Genomic DNA, 19,748 nt, shown 5'->3' on the forward strand with positions numbered 1-19,748 from the left:
GAGGAGCCGAGTGGGTGGAAAATGTTGCTTCGCTTTGCAAAAGGAAGAAAACTTTGCCACCCAGCTGGAGACGTCTGCCACGCGTAACCCGGAGAGAGACCAGAACCAAGACAGCCTGTGGCTTTGATTTGGCATCTGATGAGCCCGTAGGAGGAAGAGGAAACGAGCTCGGCGCTCACGCCGACCGCCATCCCTCCCGCGGGGGGGGGCCGGGGGGGGCGGGGGGCGGGCCGCCGGGCGGTGGCCCAAGGTACCTGCTCCACCCTCCCTCCCCGCGCAAGTCCCCACGCGGTGTCTTCGGGGGAAGGACAGTAGTAACGAGCGCGCAGCCCCAGGCGGACGGCAGGGGCCGGGCTAGGAAAGAGGACCGTATTCCAGGAACGAGTCACCCGGAATTAACTTCTGGTTAAAGTTATGGGAAGCGCGGCCATGGACACCAAGAAGAAGAAGGACGTTTCCAGCCCTGGCAAGAAAAACCCCAGCCAGAAGAGGCGGTCGCTGCGAGTGCACATTCCGGTGAGTCTCCGCACCGCGGTCCCCGGGTCCCCGCCCTCGCGTGGCAGCCGACCCGGCACCGAAGCAGTTAACGCGGGCCGCCCCGCGCGCGCCGTGCGTGCCCCTCCTGTCACTTCGGGCTGCTCGCGGGAAGGGTGGAGACGCTGGGCCGAGCTGGGCCGCCGAGCCCGGGCTCCGTCTCTCTCCCCACCCGCGTGCAGACGGGGCTCGGAGACAGTCTGCGGCGGGAGCAGGGGCTGGGGGTGGGCGAAGGGGTGAAGGGCATGCGGCGCGCTCCCGGGCCAGGCCCGCTGGTGGCGGGCTGGGCGTAGTCCCGCCCGGTGCGGGTGCGGGGGGCGGTGCGTAGTGTTGTTTTGTTGGAAAAGGACGGTGTGGACTGCGCTCCGGGGAGGTGGAGCCGCCCGCGGCCGCGGGGGACGGAGGGGAGGGGTAGTGGGTGGGGACAGCGGGGGAGGGGGGTGGCTGTGTAGCTGCTCCCTCAGATGGACCTCTTTCCTCCGCAGTTTCCCTCCGGGCGTCTCTGGACCCGGGGGCAGGGGCCTTTTCTGCAGCCGTTCCCTTTGCCAGCCTTCCCCCCGCCCCCATCCTCTCGGCACATTTCGAACCTGTGGGGGCTCCGGGATCCCTAGCGCAGGCAGAGTTGCGGGGAACTTCAGCCCCGGCCACGCGGGCAGCGCAGCCCGGACTTTGGGTACATCGATCGTCCTGCGGCGTGACTTTGTCAAGGTGGAGGGCAGGAGGGTGGGTGTGCGCCCCGCCTCCCAGCCAGCCCCCCCCCCCCACGTCCCCGGGGTTTGCCTGCCTAGGTAGCCCGCGGCCCGCTTGTCCTCGCCCCCGCGGCCCCGCCGCAGCACCCGGTAGGTTCCCTGTGGGGGATCCGGTGTCGGGACGCGGTTCAGCCCTAACTTCACTCTGAGGAAAACCCCAACCGGGTCACACCCCCGGCCTCCACCAACCAAGTAAATGTTTGCTCACACACACATACTCACACACACACATACACAGCAGAGGGCTCCATGGAGAATGTGATTTTGTTTTCCTCGGAGCTGCCGGTCTTGGGCGCAGGGTGGGAATGCGCAGCGAGCTGCTTCAGACCTCGTGAACGATCATCGATCATCAATCATTCCTGAGAACGCCAGGGCGGGGCTGGGGTGGGGCTGCTGGGCGCCCACTTTCCCCTGCGGACCTCATCAGACACTTTCCTCTTGGGCTGCTCCTTTCCTGTCCTTGGAGGAGGAAGGGCTGGGTACTGCAGCGCCGACCCCAGACATCTGATGGGGGCTTGGGGAGCAGCTCGAAGCTGGGGCGCGCAGTGACCAGTTCTCCCTGTCGCGGAAGCTCCCGGAGCAGGTGACTGGACCTCTGGCTGTTATGAGGCCCTCCGTGTGGTGACCCAAAAATATGCATAAAGAAGCATTCCTTTGAATAGGCATTCTATTTGAAATTGAAATATTCCTGTTTACATAGCTAAGGAGAGGCGTTGTAAACACGTTTGTAAATGAAAAGTCAGGCATCAGGACAACAAGCCTCCCGCAAGCAGTGGTCACATACGTTAGCCATTTAACCCGCTCAGTGCCTCCCATTTGTCAGCTGAGCCTACCTCTCAGGGATGCTTCAGTGAAATAATTTATGGGAAAGCTCTTACAGAGTTCGCATGTTACGTAAATGTGTGGCTGTTATATCTGCATCTGAGCAGCTGATGGAGTGGGGGCGGGGGTGGGGGTGGGGGTGGGGGCGGGGCGGGGTGCTGACGCTGCCCAGTGTGCAGACCACGCCGTGTGGAGGCCGCGCCTCAGTGGAGCGCGTGTGCGGGGTACTGGCGGTGACGCAGGACAAAATCCAGACCTGGGAAAGGGCGGAGAGGCCAGGCTGTGACGTGGAAAAGCCACCACGTAGCTGGGATAGGCTGGCCACCTGTCCTGCAGCGGGCAGCGGCTTTGGCTGCTGCAGACAACGTTCTTGGCATGATCCACCCAGCGCCGACCCCCAGCGCGGTTCCCTCCACTACTGCACTGCACGTGCCCGGCGCTCCGGCGATGGCGAGCTCCACGGTGCACGGGCTTCTCCCTCCGCCCTCACAGGGCGTGCGTTTGCCGGTGGGCCCAGGGGTCTCGAGCGGTGTGCTGGGCTGGGTGAGAGCTACGGTCTAACCGGGAAAGTAAGACGGAGGCTGGCAGGGCACACAACGGCAGGGGATGGCCGGTGCGGACCGTGCCTGCGTTCAGAGGGCAAGGAGAGAAGAGGTGACGGGGAAAGGAGACGCAGAGGTGGCGGCAGGACACACGGGTGAGGAGCCAGGGGCTCCTCCTGACGACCTGAGCACCCCCGTGGCCTCGGGGGTTGGCCGGCTGCGCCCAGGGCCGGGGCGGGGGGACCCCTTCACACGGAGGAAAGGGCTTCCGAATCTGAGGAATCAGACGGTGGCCGAGGCCAGCCAAGGGGGACCGTGGAGAGGGGTCGCCGATGCAGCAAATAAAAATGCCAAATGCCCAGTTAAGTTAGAGTTTTAGGTACACGGTAAATAACTTGATTATAGGACTGTTCCGTGCACCCTTCGGGATGTGCTTAACACTGAAAAGCCGCCCATTGTTAGCTGGGCCCTTGGTTTACCTGGGTGCCCTGCAGCCCCGCCTGGGAGGCAGGCCTGGGGCGTGAGGACCTTGGCTCGCAGTGGTGGTGGCGGCTCACCCGGACAGGGTCTGCTGCAGGCTCGCCGGAGGCCAGGCCGCAGCCTTTGACCGTGCCCTGAAGGGGTCCTCCTGGGTGCTGCAGGCTGGGCTGGGAGTGCTGGGGTCCGGATGATGCCCTAAGGGGCGACCCTCAGGTGGCCCTTGGTGACGTGTGCTCTGCAGACGCCGCAGAGGGTCCCCGCAGGGTCCAGCCCAGTAGACCCCCACGGTAGTCCGTCCGTCAGTGCGCCCTTGCTGGCTCGGCTGGCTTCCCCGCTCACTCCCCGCACCCTTGGGATAAACGAACGAACCTTAGCCCTCTTGCTGTCTGCTTTGGGGGGAATCTAAACTAAGAAGCAACGAAAAGTGACGAAAACTACACTTTCGGAGACTTAGCTTGGTAGCAGTGCGCTAAGTGGAGTCACGGGAAGAGGGGCCCCTGTCAGGGAAACCGAGGCAACTGCTCTGGCAAAAATCAGAGATAGGGCCCTGAGGGGCTGACCTGTAGTGACGTCAAGAGGGAACAGACCCAAGGGAGGCGGGAGATGTCGGAAGGGAGACTGGGTGAGCCGCGGAGCCCAGTGAAGGGCCGGGGAGGCAGGCCCGGGGTCGCGGTGTCTGGTATAAGGAGCTGGTTCGTGGGGAAGAAGATGAGTTCAGCCATAGCCGTGGTGGACTTGAGCCGACAGTGGCACATCGGAGGGGAATGACATCCGCTTCCCTGTCCCCCAGCACCAGGTGGCCACTGGGCCCCAGAGACTGCTATTTCCAGGGACGTTGGGGACTCTAAGGACAGTGTGACTTGGGCCGCCCGGTGGGTGGGGTCATTCAGCCACATCCACAGAGATGAGACCGCCTGGGGCCTCCAGTGTCCAAGCAGCTTGTCTCTTCCCTGAGTCAGACCAAAGCCTTTTGGACGTGATCGGCTTCCATCTATACCCCCGAAACCCCCGCGTGAGCAGAGCCATGACCTCAGAGGTCGGGGGGGACATCACCTGGAGATCTCCCACCCAGGGCCTGGCTCTCTTTAAGCACCTCAGCCGCCTCCTCCGAGTGGCCCTGCCGGCCTGACACACCAATACAGAGGGGTCCGCTTCAGGGGACACCCGGGGCCTGCGGGCGTAGCGGGTAATGCAGAGCTGGAACGGCGAACTCGAGTCCTACGTCAATTGAATTCGACTGACGGGAGGGCGGCCGTTGGCCTAACGGAGGCTGCAGCCCTTGCTTGATTTCAGCCCGTTTCTTTGGCGGTTTGGATCAGCTTTCCGGGAGAGCCCCCGGGACCACGTCGGCGGTGCGAGAAGGTGGGAGAGGCCGAGGGAGGGCTGAGTGCAGGCTCCTTGGGGCCGCGCCGGGCCTTAAAAGTCACAAGGTAGGCGCAGCGTTCAGAGAGCCCTGGCGGGCCGAGCTGGCCCCTTGCCTTCACTCCCCTCTCTCAGCCTTCATCGCTAAGGGGAAGCAGGAATAATAACGAGGCGGAGGGAATGGCTTTAGAAAACAGCTCATTAGAAGCGTGGCGCCCTGCCAGGGCTCTGCCAGAGAAGCTACTGCTGGGAACAGACCTGCTCTTTTCTCCTCTTGCATCCAAGAAAAAGCGGCGTCCCTGGTCATGCTGAAATCCATGCATGTTAATCAATGACTGTTGCCGGCGTGTCGTGGGTCTTTGGAACTGTTTGCGAGCCACTGACAGAGCAGGCGATGAGTGGGGCGGTGGGGGGTGCTGTACAGAGACGGACCCACACAGGAGCCTGTGGGGATGCTGAGCCAGGGGCCCGGTGTGGTCTGCTGACAATTCAGTATCAGCGCACACGTCCCCGGGCCTAATCCTCCACAGCCGCTGGAGACAATGTAAAAATAGAGCCAAGAGCAGCTGGCTGGTCACAGAAGGCTGTGGAGCGTGGCTTGGCGTGGGTGGGCTGTCCCATGTGCCGCCTTTGCCTGAGGCGTATCTGTCCGGAGGGAAGCCTCATGCCCTCCGAGCTGGTGGCAGGCTGGTGCCTGGTAGCCTCCCTCCAACCGCAGGCGCTAGCTCAGGCATTCGCCCCGGCAGGGGCGTGGCCCGGGGTCGGCAGGGGCGGGAGCTGCCCTTCTGTCCCAGGGCTGGAGGACCGGGCACCCATCACACCACCGAAACACCCCGGGTAGACGCCTCTGGGAAGGGAAATGGGGTGCCATGCAATGCAGGAAGGGTGTCAGTTTTGACCTTGGCTTCGACCTTGGTCGGTTTGTATCACCTTGAGCAAGAGTTAGGGTGAAGGGCAGTGTTTTTCAAGCGGTGGTTCCTGGACCAGCTTAAGTAGGACCATGTTTAAAATATAAAATCTGTTTAAAATATAATATATTTTAAATATATTTATAAAATATATTTAAAAATATATATATATTTTTAATATAAATATATATAAAAATATTTATAAAAATATAAATATATTTTAAAATATATTTAAAATATAAAATCTGCCCTGGCTGGTGTGGCTTAGTGAATTGAGCGCTGGACTGGGAAGCAAAGGGTGGTCGGTTCGATTCCCAGTCAGGGCACTTCCCTGGGTTGCGGGCCGGGGCCCCAGTAGGGGGTGCATGAGAGGCGACCACACATTGATGTTTCTCTCCTTCTCTTTCTCCCTTTTTAAAAATAAATAAAATATTAAAAAAAATAAAATATAAAATCTTAGGTCTCAGCTCAGACCTCCTGAATCGGGATCTCTGGGGAGCGGAACCCGTGGTTCTGCATTTCTGGCGAGCCCTCTGCGTGATTCTTGCACCTACAGGGGTTTAAAAGCAATTGGTTTCCAACTTTCGCAGTGTTAACGCTGATCCATGTGGTCTACTCCCCTCCCTCCGTCCCTCCCTCCCTTCCTATCCTTACCCCACTCATCCATCTATCCGTCCATGTATCTATCTATCTATCCATCCGCTGTCTGTCATCTGTACTTGATTAGCCATCGGTGAGGAGTCATCCTTGGCTCGTGACTGTTGAACAAACGCAAGACATTTCCGGCTTCCAAATAAAGACGGACTTTCAGGTCAGCCCCAGCCAGGTAGCCCACGGTGGGCCGGTCTGTTAGCTGCCCTGGAATATGTCTTGACTCAGCATCTCCTTGGCTTAGTGCCTCTTGGGTGCCCTGGGCACGGGCTCCCAGAGGGCCCCGAGTACGCCATCGGGACCTTCGGGAGTCACATGACTCAGTGACGGAGCCCCCGGACTGCGCTCTGGCCCCAGGGTGGGTTTGTAAACGAAGCCTGGACACCGCTCCATAGTGTGCAGAGCGCGCGCATGGCCAGCCAGGGAGCAGGCCCCTGTCACAGGCCGGCTGAGTGCCAGCTCAGCAGGGCCCAGCGCCGGGCTGGTGGAGGGAACGGGCAGGCAGGGAGCGGGTATGGGAAGGCTCCGCCCTGTGCGCCGTCGCGGACCGCTGTGGGAGGCCCAATGGCCAATGCAGCCGCTGACGCCTGGGGAACAGAGTCAGGAGCCGCTGCCCAGTGGGTCTCTGGGTTCAGTCTCGTGTCTTTGCACACGTCGCGAACTTGGGGTGGGTCCCAGTGCTTTGCACGTCTCTCCTTCTGCCTGTTGTCCCTGCACTGCCGTCCACCGGGCAGAGCCTTGGACACTGGATGCTGTTGCTGAGCGTTCCCCCCCGCTGCCCCGCCCTGCCCCGGGTGGCTCTTCGACCGTGCCTGGCAGGAGGGGACAGAAGAAAGGACGCCGAAGCCCTTTGTCCTTGCCAGGACCTTCTCGGGCCCCACTCCCCTAACGTCTAAGTCCGCTCGTGCCCCCTGCGGCCGTTCAGACGGAGAGAGGTGCCCATAAATGACGTCGTTTCTTGACTGTGTTTTCTTTGACTTTTCCCGTGTCGCTGTATGCAGCTCGCTGCCCATGATAGTCCGTTCGCCTGGGCACTGTTCCCCTTTCACGGAGACGCCACCGTCACCGAGCAGGCCGCAGGCGCTCTCAGGGCCGGGCTGGGGTCCGGCCCCCTCGTCCCCACTGGCCTCCGCCCACCCTCCCTTTGACGCGGCGCAGTGAGCCAGAGTGAGCGCTTGGGAGAGGCCGGTGCCTCCCGCTTCCTGTAAGACGGTGGGCCAGCCCATCTGAATAACCCCACGGCACCGATCCAGGTGCCAAAACATTGTCAGCGTCTTTTTAAAAAAAAAAATCTTTATTGATTGATTGATTTTAGAGAAAGAGGAAGGGGGCGGGGAGAAAGAAGGGAACATTGATTTGTTCCATTTTTATCCATTTGTTGGTTGGTTCTTTTTAAGATTTATTATTTATTTTGAGAAAGAGAGGAAGGGAGGGAGAAAGAGAAACACCAATGTGTGGTTGCCTCGCACGTGCCCCCTACTGGGGACCTGACCCGCAACCCGGGCCTGTGCCTTCACTGGGCATCGAACCAACGACCCTTTGGTTCGCAGGCCAGCGCTCAGTCCACTGAGACGCACCAGCCAGGGCTGTTGGTTGACCCCTGTGTGTGCCCTGACCAGGGATCAAACCCACCAGCTGGGCGTATCGGACGGACGCTCTAACCAACGGAGCTGCCCGGCCAGGAATGTCAGCGTCTCTTAAAATGTGGAACAAGCAAAGGCTGATGAAGTGAGCAGCCGACTTGAAACAGAGTCTTTTAACTTGCTCGGTTAATTGACCGTGACCTTGCTGTAAGACGGCGGAGGAGCCACCAGGGAGTGAGGCTCTGTCCCTGAGGCTGACCTGCAGGGAGTTCTTAAGGACCCCACTGCACAGCACACAGGGGCGGGAGGAAATGTTGACCGTCAACCAGCCACGCTTCCCCCAGGGGAACGAGGTGTCTCACGTGCGCCCGCTTTAGCCCTGCCTTGGAATGGTTAATCCATGTCTCCCTCATCTCTTTCTTCCTCCGCGCACTTTGAAAATAATTTGATCTCTATCTTTTCCTTCCTGTTGACAGGAAGCATTTCTCTGCCAACTCATGGCTCACCACAGACCAATCAGATACCATCCGGGCTGCGGGGCTTCTGCCAGCGCCTCTGGCTTTTGATATACTCTGGCCGGGCGCGGAGCTGCTGATGAGTGTTCAGCAAAGACCGACTTGCTCTTGGAAACCCCGGGGGTCCCACTTTTTCCCCACGGGCCAGAGGCTGGGGCCACTGAGGGAAGCCCGGCCGCTCTGCCAGCGGCCGGTGGGTGGGGGGGCACGGCAGGGGCTGGCCGTTCGTGTAGAGCCCGGTACAGGTCCGCGCTGGGGTGGCCTCCCTTTGTGCTGGGAGGGGCGGGGCAGGAGAAAGGACGCAACAGGGCCAGGGGAGAGTTGGAGAAAGCAAGGCAGCAACTTCGCAGGGTGTGAAGAAACGGAAGGCTCAATTACAGAGGGCCGGCTGTGTTCCCAGTCAGGCAGGCCCACAGCTGGGACCGGACACCGGTCGACTCGTCGGTCTGTTTCTCAGGCCCTGTGCTAGGTGTTGAGGATGCAGAGGGAAACAGGGCTGTGGCTCGAATTGTGTCCCCAAAAGGTATGTTGATGTCTTCACCTCCGGTCCCTGTGAGTGTGGCCTCTTTTGGACACAGGCTCTTCGCAGACGTCGTCAGCCAGGGGGAAGTGCAGTTCGGCGAGGCCCCTCACCCAGTACGACCGGTGCCCTGGTAAGAAGAGGGACATTTGGACACAGGGACACGGGGGAAGGTCATGTGAGAATGGAGGCAGATGCTGTCACCAGCCAAGGACACCCGGGGCCCCCGAAGCTGGAAGGGACGAGGAGGGCCCCCCCGTGGAGGTTCCAGAGGAGCCAGGCCCTACGACACCTTGACTTGGGCGGCGTGAGAGTATACGTTGCTTTTGCCTCAGGCCACATCGTTTGTGGTGCTGCGTCACCGGGCCCCTGGAACCTAACGCGACAGAGTCCTTGCCTTCCAAGCACAGTTGCGGTTGCAGTTGACCATGGGCTCTGTTCTGCCCCTGAAGCCGGCATGCTTTCCACAGCCCCCAGTTCTTGTCAGCGCCCCTCCCCGAGATCCAGATCTGGCTTTGTATCCTGTCCTCTCTCTCTCTCTCTCTCTCTCTCTTTCTCTCTCTCTCTCGTGTGCAGGCGCGCACACACATGTATGCACGCTGCTCCTTCCTCCGGGAAACCCCAGCATGGAGGGGCTGGAGCAGGGGACGGTGAGAAAACGGAGGAGCCTGTGACGAGGCTGCCCTGCCTGCCCGCGGCACCTCCTTTCGGCCCTCCCCCCCAGCGCCCCCCCGCCCCCCCCCGCCCCCCCGTGCGAAGCCGCCCTCCCAGACTCAGCCCAGGGCCAGGGGTGGAGAGTCGGGGAGAAGGAGCCAGCTGCCGGCCCAGTTCCCTGCTCAGCTTCCAGGAAGCCCTTTGCTGGTTGTGTGAACGCGGAAACCTTCTGTCTAGTCCCAGCCTGCCCGCAGCACCACCCGCAGGCACTGGCTGGGCTGGGGGCTGGAAGCTGTCGCCACCCAGGCCGGCTCCTGTCCGTGGCATATTGTACCCCGAGCACCCCAGCCAGAGAGCCATCTTCCTCCTCAAAGTGCAGATGCTGCGCGACGGTCGATGCGACTGATTGATATTATTGATTATTGGCTATCATCTGGGAAGGCCCGGAGGTCCTCAGATGTCGCTGATATTGAGGGAGCGCGGGCGACGTGCCCGGTGTCTGCTTTTATATAGGCCGTCTCTCTTTATCTATGGAACAACCGTGTGAAATATTCCTGTTATCAGCGTTGCGATCTTTGCCACAGAGAAGGAAGCCATCCCAGCCCAACCTGCCAGGGAAGCTCTGTCTTGTATTTGGAATCCTTTAATTGGGTTGCTGGTGGCGTCGCTGGCCCCGGCCCCAGCCCCAGCCCCGGGCTTTTGAAGCCCGTGAGTGGTCCAGGCAGCCTGGGACGGGTGGCAGGATGGCTGGGTAGGCGGACCCACCCACGTGATGGGCGCACGGAGCACCTGGTCTGCCGCTGCCATCCACCAGCTTGCCCTTGGGGTCGACCGGGCCTCCAGACTCTTGACTCGGTTCCTTATTAGACGAGGGCTGTTTTTACCTCTTCTTGTCTCAAAAGAGTGAATCATCCGTCTTCCGTAATCTCATAAGTCTTCGTCTCTAGTTCTTTCTAGTTTTTTTTTTAAGATTTTATTTATTTATTTTTAGAGAGAGGGGAAGGGAGGGAGAAAGAGAGGGAGAGAAACATCCGTGTGTGGCTGCCTCTCGCCCACGCCCTTCCAGGGACCTGGCCCGCAGCCCAGGCCTGTGTCCTATACGGGGAAGCAAACCGGCGACCCTTTGGTTCACAGGCCGGCGCTCAGTCCGCTGAGCCCCACCAGCCAGGGCCGGTTTTTTTGTTTTTTAAATAACGGAATCTGAGAATAAACAGGACACCAGGAATCAGGAAATCTCACGCTGGCTCTTCTGTTCGGAGCAGCAGGCTGCCTCTCACTGGGTTAGCAAGCACTACCCAACGGCCCGGGGGGGAGCCGGGCCAGCGCGGGGCTCCGGGGACGCAGCTGTGACCACACCCGCCTGGCCCGCCCCACGAGGCCCAGGGTCTCCAGAGGGACCCAGGGCACACGGCACCGTGCCAGCTCGCCATTGCGGCTTTCGGAACATCCCAAATGTAGTGACCTGAAACAACCACCATTTATTCTTTCTCAAACACATATATAATACATAATTATTGATATACAATAATATAATAATATGCTCATTGTTTTCCTATATAGTTATATTAACACATAATTATATAGCATTAATATGTAGTTACCTGTTAATGTGTTAGTTATGATATATTAAGGTCGCGAACAGGTCAACGTATGATATAAGTAGTGTTATTTAATAGCACGCTCTGTAATTAACGGCTGGTGGTATATGTTCTTCGTGAAACCCTCTCTATTCCTGTACACACACGTGCACCTGCGGGTGCCCTCCGAGGCCGCCATCAGCCTCCAGCACCACGACCGTGGGACAGGTGGCCTGTGGGAGCCTGTGAGTGAGGGCGGGGGCAGACGCATGCAGACCAGCGGTGGGGCCCCGTCCCCCCAAGCCGGGCTCAGGACGGCGCCGCCTGGCTCTCCCCGGGCCTGCCCCCGAAGATGAGCCAGTGTCAGGAGGACAGACAGGTTGCGTGGCTCTTCCCCACACTCCGCTTGTTCGAGGGTATTCTGAGATTTCCAAAGTGACCTTGGGGCACAGGTAACAGAATATCCTCGGCTCAGAGACAGGACAAGGCTGGGCAGAGGGACCAAATGGATCTAAGGGAGGATCCCGGCCAGGTGGCGTCCCCGCCAGGTGCGGATGTGGCCCGGGTGCGCGTGGAGGCCCCCGCAAGCCCGAGAGGGTGGAGGCTGCGCCTGGGCCCCTTCTCAACAGGGACGCAACCTCGAGAGGTCCGGGGACTGGCCTGCGGGAAGGCAGGGAGGGACTCTCGGAGTTTCTCCTCGGACGTGCGGGGCAGGGGGAAGACCCTTCCAGGCAGCGGCGACTGTGGCCGCAGGTGGGGGAGGCTCCTGTGGGGCCACAGCCCCGTCGGCCTGGCCCGCCCTGGCCCTCCGCCAGCGATACCTGCTCTTCAGGTCAGGTCAGAAAGCAATTTCAAAGCAGTTCTGTTTTTCGCTGGCTCTAAAGCCACAGCCACGGTGGCGGTCAGGAGCCTCGGGTCTTTCCCAGGCAGAGCCAGGCCCCGGGTTTGCGCGTCCGCCACACCTCCATCTGCCCTGCCCCCTCCTCTGGCCATGGCCATGTCAGGCTCCACGCGTTCTGCCGGCGTGGCATGTGGGCCTGGAGTTTACAGGGAAATGTGACTTGGGTCATTATATTCTTTGCTTAATGATGAGCAGAGGTCCTTTGTTACTGTCACGTAAAAATTATTCTTAGGCTGTAGTTTTGGCCCTTGAGTGGCGGGGGCAGGAATTGAACCCGGCGGGGGCAGAGAGAGAGATTCCCAACAAAGGCCTCAGCTGACCCTGTGGACCATTCTGGAGCTGGGATGGGGGTATTCTTAATTAGAGCGAACGCGCCTTTGAGGACGGAGTGCGTCCACAGCTCCTCATGCCTCAGCCCCCCAGAGACCAGCTCCCCAGCGGCCAGCCCCCGAGGCTGACGATCGCGGTGAGGAAAGCAGAAACCAAGCAACACAGTGGGAAGGGAAAACGTGGAGTCTCTGAGAATCTAAGGGCTCAGTTCGCCCCGTGAACGACTTCTGAACAATCCGAATGAATCGATTATTTACGAATCGTATGAGAGCCAACGATGGCACAGAGACAGTTTTCAGAGAAACCAGTGGGTCAGTCCGCTGGCAATTTTTAGGAACCTTATTGTGTTCTTTGTTCTTTTCCCTCTCCTTCGCCTCCTCCCTGGGAAAGTTATTTGGGCTTTTTGCTCAGACTAAGGGACTGCTAAGAGCCCTGTAAAGATGGCAGCGGATGTTTTAGGTGGCATGGCTGGGACGGAGCTCAGTCTGTGCTGAGCACGAGGGGACGATGGGCCCAAGGTCAAGCGGCAGCCCCTCCACCTCGCTCCCCACCTTCGACCCCCAGGAGGCAGAGAGCCTCTGCCCTCAGGGGACAGGCGTGGGCCTCGCAGTGGTTAGCACCAGGCTCTTGAGAGCAGAACCCTTTGATGAGCTCTCTAGGAGGGTGGCCTGAGTTTGGGTGTCGCAGACCGGGGCGCAGCCTCGGGGCAGTTCACTGCCGCTTCCTGCCCCCCCCCCCACTCCTTCCCTGCAAATGCGGATCGTGATCCCGCCTCGCAGGGCGTGGGGAGGGCAAGATGAAACAGGTGGGTAAAAAGCAAGAACGCGTGGCTCTGGGAATGTTGGCCTCCTCTCCGCCTAGAAAGGGACCCGTGGAGAAGACCGCCCTGAGACTCGTCAGACCCCCCTAAGGCCAAGTGTGGGGCTGGGCCGCTGCGAGTTGGGGTGGAGGGGGTGGAAATCGCACCGGGGGGCCCCGCCTGGAAGCCGACGGCTGCCCCTGCCCGGCTCCTGGAGTCGCGCTGCCTCGCACCTGCCCCCGCAGCCTCCCCGGGAAGCCCTCCCAGCTGCCCCCGGTCGGCTGGTGAAAATCCAGGGAAGGGCTCAGGCCACCGTTGTCATCTCTTCTTCAGAGAGTCACACGTTCCCCAGGAGTAGCACTGTGATCCCTGCCCTTTCGCGGGAACGGCTGCGTCTTGGTCTCGCTGTGGCATCTGCATTCCCCGTCAGCCCAGGACTGGCCTTTGGTTGCGGGTTCCCAAATGAGCATCTGGTGGTACCAGGGCTGCCGGCACCCAGGAAGTACATTCCCCGGGCAGGGGGCGCAGTGACGCTGCCCACAGACCCAGTGCCCTCCCCTTGCCGGCAGCCTCGGGAGCCTGGGTTTCCCGGATCTCTGCTGGGACCGCTGGGAGAGACAGGGCGCATCAGCCCCTCCTCCGAGCTCCCTGTGAGCGAGAGATTTGAATACTCATCACAACCGATAGAGGCCGGGATGGTTGGACCTGCATGTGCCCCCGTCTTGCAGGACGGGGCGGGGGGGCCCTCGGGGTGGGGAGGCCGGGCCTCCTGCCTGCATCCAGCATCCTCAAAGCCCCCGGTGCGCCCCCCTAGCTTCCGCACGGCTGCTTTGGTTCTGCAGATCATGGCGCCTTTAGAAAGCTCTCCAGTCACAGGATGCCCAGCAGTGGCCAGAGTGAGTTCCAAGGGCGTCTCGTCTTCCAACTGCAATGGCGTCAGGCGGTTGTCACAGCACAGGACCCCCGAGGCGGCAGGACTTGCCGTGCACCCAAGGGCCCCCGCTCCTTCCCTGCGAGTGTGGGGACAGGGGAGGGAAGGGGTCATGTGGAACTGGGCGCGCGTGTGCGTCAGCTTACTTGAGCCATGTGAGCGAATGCCATTATTGTCCCCGTTCCACAGGTGGGAAACCTTGGCTTCAGAGGCCAGGCTTCAGGCCCCAGCTGCCTGGCAGCTGCCCCTCCACCCCACCTCCCAGCCACTGCGCCCTGCAGCCCAAAGGATGTGCGTGGAGGGGACTGGGGCGTCTGCCTCCAACCATTGGTCTGGGCTGATGACAGATGCTTAAGTCCGAGGCAATTTTTTTTGGACCTGCAGCTGCTGCTGGGTCCCCCTTGGGCACAGCTGCCTGGCACCAGGTGGACCCCCGGCATCAAGCTGTGAGCCTCAGGGGTCTGCAGCGGGGAGCCACATGGCACGTGAAGGAGGGTCCTGAGTGTCACCTGGTCCTGACTTCCCTTTGCAGCCCCTGCTTCTAACCACCCTTCATTCCCAGCTTTTGTTAGAAAAAAAAATTACTGAGGGTTTTGTTTTTTTTTTTTTAGAGAGAGAGAGAGGAAGGGGGGAGAGAGAGAGAGAGAACTGTCGATTTGTTGTTCCGCTTATTGATGCATCCGTGGGTTGACTCCTGTATGTGCCCGGACCGGGGATCGAACCCGACCGTGTTGTGTGAGGACGATGCTCTAACCAACTGAGCGTCCCCTGGGGCCCCGGCAACGCCTGTTTCCCAGCCGTGGTCAGCCCTCCATGGAGAATCGATGGGTTTTAGTGTTTTTTTCCAGTGTTGCCCCGCCCAGAAATTGTACTGCTTGTCCACGGATTCCCTAAAGGAATACCAGCTTTCACCTAACGCTGCGGTGAAAAGACCGGCCCTCAAGGCTCCTGGCTGCAAACCAGGGGCTTCGCCTGCCGTCCGCTTTCCTGTGTCTTTGGTGTCTGGCCCGGTATCTCTTCCCGTCCTTTGTCTCGCGGCAGCTAGATTTCACCGAGCTTGAAAAACCTGCCTTCTGACCCAGTTCTCTTCCCTGTGGTTGCCACACCAGCCAGGAGGCACCGGCAGGGCCGGTTCCCATGGGGACACGTCCCTGGTGCCGAGGCTGATCTGCGTGTTCCTTGGACTGAGGGGTCACCTTTGTGTGACGTCGGGAGAGAGTTGTGCGTTGAGCACCAGATTGGGTACTGGGCACCATGGCAGCCCCTTCCCCGCATTCTGTCATTTAACTCTCGGTCAGCTCTGCCTGGTTTGTATGATTTTTTTAGTAGTACTATTTTTTTAAATCCTTATCTAAGGGTTTTTTAAAAGTTGATTTTAGAGACAGAGGTCGGGAGCGAGAGGAGAAGAAAACATCGATGTGTGAGAGACACATTGATCGGTTGTCTCCTGTATGTGCCCTGACGGGGGATCAAATCTGCAACCTCTTGGCGTCCGGGACGACCCTCCCATCACCTGAGCCACCTGGCCAGGGCCGCCTGGTTCCTATTACTGCCCCCATGTTTACAGTTGGGGATACGGAGGCCCAGGTAGGCTGAGTGACAGGCCCAAGGGGCACCGCTGGTGAGGGGCACGGCCAGCATCCGAAGCACGCGTGGCTGCCTCCAAATTCCACGCTCTTTCCCCTGCAAGGTCGCTTCTCATTTCCTTCGAGTCCGGGCGGGATGGGGTGACCACCGCGGGATGGGTGTGACCTGGCACCCGTGTGCCCCCGCAGACCCTTCCGCACAAAGGTCGTGCCGAGGAGCTGGGGTGTTGGGGGCCTGGGTTTCCCGCCGGCTGCGCCTCTCGCCAGACAGCCCCTTGGCCTCCCGGAGCCGGAGTCCCGTCGTCTGCCAGCCAGCAGCGAGAAGACCCGCCTGAGGGCCGGTGTGGGATGCAAGTGACATCGCGCGAAGCGCCTGGCACGCAGCAAACTCGAACGAGGCGTAATTACCGCAGTGTCCCCTTCCTCCCTGGCTGGCTGCAGGGCTGGCGAATCCCCGAGAGCGCGCGGTGCGGCCGTGTCTGCCGGCAGGTCGGCTTCGTGGCCTTGGGCACAGCCTCCCTCCTGACCCGCCTGCTGGGTTTCTCTGTGCCGCCGCTGTCTCCCCCGCTGCAGGGCCCTCTCTCTGGCTGCACCGCAGCCTCCGCTGGTGAGGAGGACGGGGCGTAAGCAGGCGCTGCTGGGGCTGGGTGCGTTCTGCTCGGGCAAACGAACCAACCAACCTCCGTGGTCCGTGTGCCCAGGGCTGGGGGGCTGTGGGGCTGGGCTCTGTTCCCCGCCCTTCTGATTTCTGCCCCCACTTTACCTTCCTTTCCTCCGCCCCTTCCCCGGCGCTGCGTCCCACACACACCTGGTCTTCCTGCTGCCTCCGTGGTGTGTACACTCCATTGCCCCCAGCAGGGGGTGTGCGCCGGGGGCGGGGGGTGTGGGCGGCAGGGTGTGAGGACAGTCGGATGTAGACAGAGGGGCATGGATGGCGGGGAGCCTGGGGTCCTGGTGCTCAGCCTCAGCCCGGGAGGCGCGGGACGAGCCGTGCAGAGCAGCTGTCCCTGCTGGGAAGCTGTGCCCCGCGTGTCCCCTGGCCTGTGCTCTCGTCTCTTCCTCGGGGCGGTGGTTTGGGGCTCAGAGGAGGTGGCACAGAGGTCGGGACCCCCGTTCTGGGCAGTGCCCATGCACTGAGTATCAGGGAGCCAGCGGAGCTGAGCGTAGCCCCATCTCGGCTGTACAAGCAGAGATGGGGTCCCCTCGCCCCGTGACCTCACCTGGGCGGGCAGTAAGGCCGCATGACGCCTCGGACGGCTGTTCTTTACCCCCTGACAGAGGCCCGGTCCCTCCTGCCCGACCCTGCAGAGCTGAGGCCGCACGGGATCCCGTGGCTCTGCCTCCCAGGGGACCTGCCTCTGTCTCCAGGCGCCCGGGATGTGCCCGGGGAGGGCTCCGCTGAGGCCAGGGCTCCCTAGGCCCGGCCTCCCGCGGGCCCCTGATGGAGTGGCTGGCCACGCCGCACAGCCAGCCCCCTGGGAGCACACACCTGCAGCCTGACCACTGGAGGGTCACGTGTGAGTGCACGCTGTGTGCCACATGCGCATGTGTGTACAGAGAGACTGAGAGAGACATGCAGATGGAGACACATCGAGACTAGGAGGCTTCAAGAATGTCCCGGGTTCCCTTTTCTAGCATGTGCAGCTTGAGCCAAGCTCCCTGGGGGTTCATGTTGGATACGACCTTTAGAAAAGCGAGTGACCGCAGCCAGGGGAGCTGGCGGACTCCTCCTCCACCCCCCACCCCCGCCCGCCCCGTCGGGCACAGCATGGCGGTGTCATGGAGCGAGAAGGGAACCAGGGTACAAACGAGCGGATTTTGGCTTTGGGCTTGCAGCTCGTTCCCCGGGCGTCCTCAGGCGGGTTGCTGGCCTGGCCCGGAGGCCCCAGTTGCTGCGCCTGTGACTTGGGGCGGGGGAGGGGCCGGGTTCTGTTGTGGTTTGGGGCAGGAAGCATCGTGGTTTCGTAGGAAGAGCCTGGATTGGGAGGGAGGAGGTCTCGTTCGAGTTGGCTTCGTCCTTTCTCGTCTCGAGGCCTGTTTTCTGAGCCGTGAACAGCAGTCGATAATATTTCCCCGTTTACTCATCCGACACAGAACGGCGGTCCTATAAAACCTTACTCTCTGACCCATTTGCTGTATAAAATTGTCGCACTTATCATATAAAAAAACGTACCTAGGAGCCATTTTTAGACAGCTCCGTTTCAGAAAAACAAATAATTTTATTGCCAAGCCTGTGATTTTGATCCCTCCCCGCTCCCATTTCCTGACCCATTTCTCTGCCCTTTTCTGGACTCCGTGTGTCCGTCCACTCCCCTCGCGCAATCTTTCCGGGCCGTGTGCTTTGCGGCAGGTGTTCCAGACCCAGGGGGGCAGGGAGGCCCTGGAGACAGCGGGGCCTGCCCTCCCCTTTCGGTCTTGCCCTCCGTGGGGCTCCCTGGAGCCCCCTTGCAGCCCGGGCCTGCTGTCTCCTGCCCTTCGGCCGAGGGGAGTGGGGGCAGCCCCCTCCTGGCAGGCGCCCGGCGTTGGTGCCCCCGGGGAAGCTAGGACTGAGTGCGCGCCAGTAGCCTGGGCCTGACGGTGCGCCCGGTTCACAGAAGATAACAACGCCAAGCAAGACACTTGGGCACGAGGGGTGAGGGCCCGGTCCTCCTGGCACGGGAGATGCCCCGGGGCCGACGCCCTAGGACTGTGGTGGCCTTTAGGGCCCCCCCCCCGGATGTCAGGGGTTAAAGGTTTAACGGTGAGGATGAAAGCAAAACCCGCAATTTTTGCTGAGCAGGGGAATATGTATATTTCAGTTGTACCAGGCTCTGGAGAGAAATGTAACCACATCAGGAAAAAGGCCTGCGTTCCCCCCCCCCCCCCAACCACCCGCTGCCAGCTGAGCTGTTCGGAGCAGGTCGCAGAGCCCAGGAGGAGGCTGAGGCTGCGGGAACAGCTGCCCTTGGCCAGGACAGCGGGGGAGGGGCGGGGGTGGGGGGCATCCAGCAGGTTCCAGAAAAGGGGAAGCTGCTGGTTAAAAGCAGAAGCGACTTGCTCGCTGAAGCCCCAGCCCCAGGGCCTGCAAGGGGGAGGCTGGGTGGGAGCAAAACGCCAGCGGGTACCAGGAGGGGCAGGGAAACCCGCTCTGGCTCCTTCCGGAAAGCTGTGGGTTTGGCTTTTCGCAGGACAAGGCTCCAATTTATGGTCGTAATCAAGCTGAACTCTGCGAGTGGCTGAGTTGCTGTGCTTTGTGTTTGTTCTGGAGTATTTCCATCCCAGGCCATTACAAATCTGGTACGGGACAGTTGTCTTGGGAGGAAGGGTGTAAGCCGCCAGCGTGTTTGTTAGAGAAGAGGGCACGTAGCAGAATTCCGGGCTGCCGCTGCTGGAGGGGATGTGGGGTCACTCTGGCCCCCTGCCGCCCACTTCTAGGGGGAAGCAGGTGGGACCTGACCTTGGGGGCTGAGAAGCTGGCCTGCGGTCACGCCGCGGCGCACGGAAGACCTCTGACTCACCACCCTCAGACTCAGCTCCCGGTGAGCTTGTCGTCCGCCATGCGGGAGGGGCCAGACCCCACGCATGCCCCCTTTTTTCCTGGACCCCAAAGCAAACGCGGGGTGGGACTCGTGGACTCGAACTGATCATCCCTCAGTGCTTCCCTGGCAGATGAGCAGGCAGCGGGACGGTGGCAGGGCGGAGGGGGCGTTTTCTTTCCTGGACACAGGACAGTGGAGGGCTGTGTCTGCGGGGGCTCCGGAGACCTAAGGGTCTTGGAATCCGACCACCTGGGTTTAAATCCAGGCGCAGGTGCTTCCGCTGAGTGTGAGCGTTAGCTGGTTTACTCCATGGGGCCGCCGGCGTCTCTGAGACTCCGTTTCCCACCTTTTCGGCTTTTCTGGGCTCCAGCACGGCCCCAGGGATCTTTCGCCTACTGTGCAGGCGTTTCTTTCTAAGACGAAGTGATTTCGTGTTCGCGGATTGGTTCCTTTGCAGTTTTAAGAACCAGGCAAATTCGATCCCTTCTTCCAGGAGAAACGTTGGCAGGGGCGCTCCCCAGGAAACACTCCAGCAGCTCCCTGGGCAGGGGGACCTGGCTTGTCCTGGGCACGTTGTGGCTCACCCCGCTGTCCCCAGGTAGCAGTTCAAAGTGTGGGTATGGACGCTCTACGGCTCGGGTCCCGGCGCCCCTGCCTGCTTCGCTCCGCAGTCTGCAGGCTGCCGGCATCAGGCTCCCTGCACCCATGGGGATGCAGGTGCTCAGCCTCGCGGGCACCGCCACCTGGGACCTGCCCTGCCCTGCCGCCCCGTGGTGCCCTCTCTGT

General features: G+C 60.8%; 1 protein-coding gene across 2 annotated transcripts in view; it reads left to right on the forward strand.

Annotated features, from left to right (window-relative positions):
* The first annotated feature begins 245 nt into the window (after positions 1-245).
* PRKAG2 (protein kinase AMP-activated non-catalytic subunit gamma 2) overlaps positions 246-19,748 on the forward strand; it is a 194,898-nt gene continuing 175,395 nt past the window's right edge. For both annotated transcript variants that reach the window (XM_054593436.1, XM_054593437.1), the window contains exon 1: positions 246-516. In XM_054593436.1, coding sequence (XP_054449411.1) covers positions 415-516 — 102 coding nt within the window. In that variant the 5' untranslated portion in view covers positions 246-414. The remainder of the gene's footprint in view (positions 517-19,748) is intronic.

Source organism: Pteronotus mesoamericanus, unplaced genomic scaffold (genome assembly GCF_021234165.1).
Source record: "Pteronotus mesoamericanus isolate MK-2021 breed Mesoamerican mustached bat unplaced genomic scaffold, CSHL_Meso_final scaffold_409, whole genome shotgun sequence".
Classification (NCBI taxonomy): Eukaryota; Metazoa; Chordata; class Mammalia; order Chiroptera; family Mormoopidae; genus Pteronotus; species Pteronotus mesoamericanus.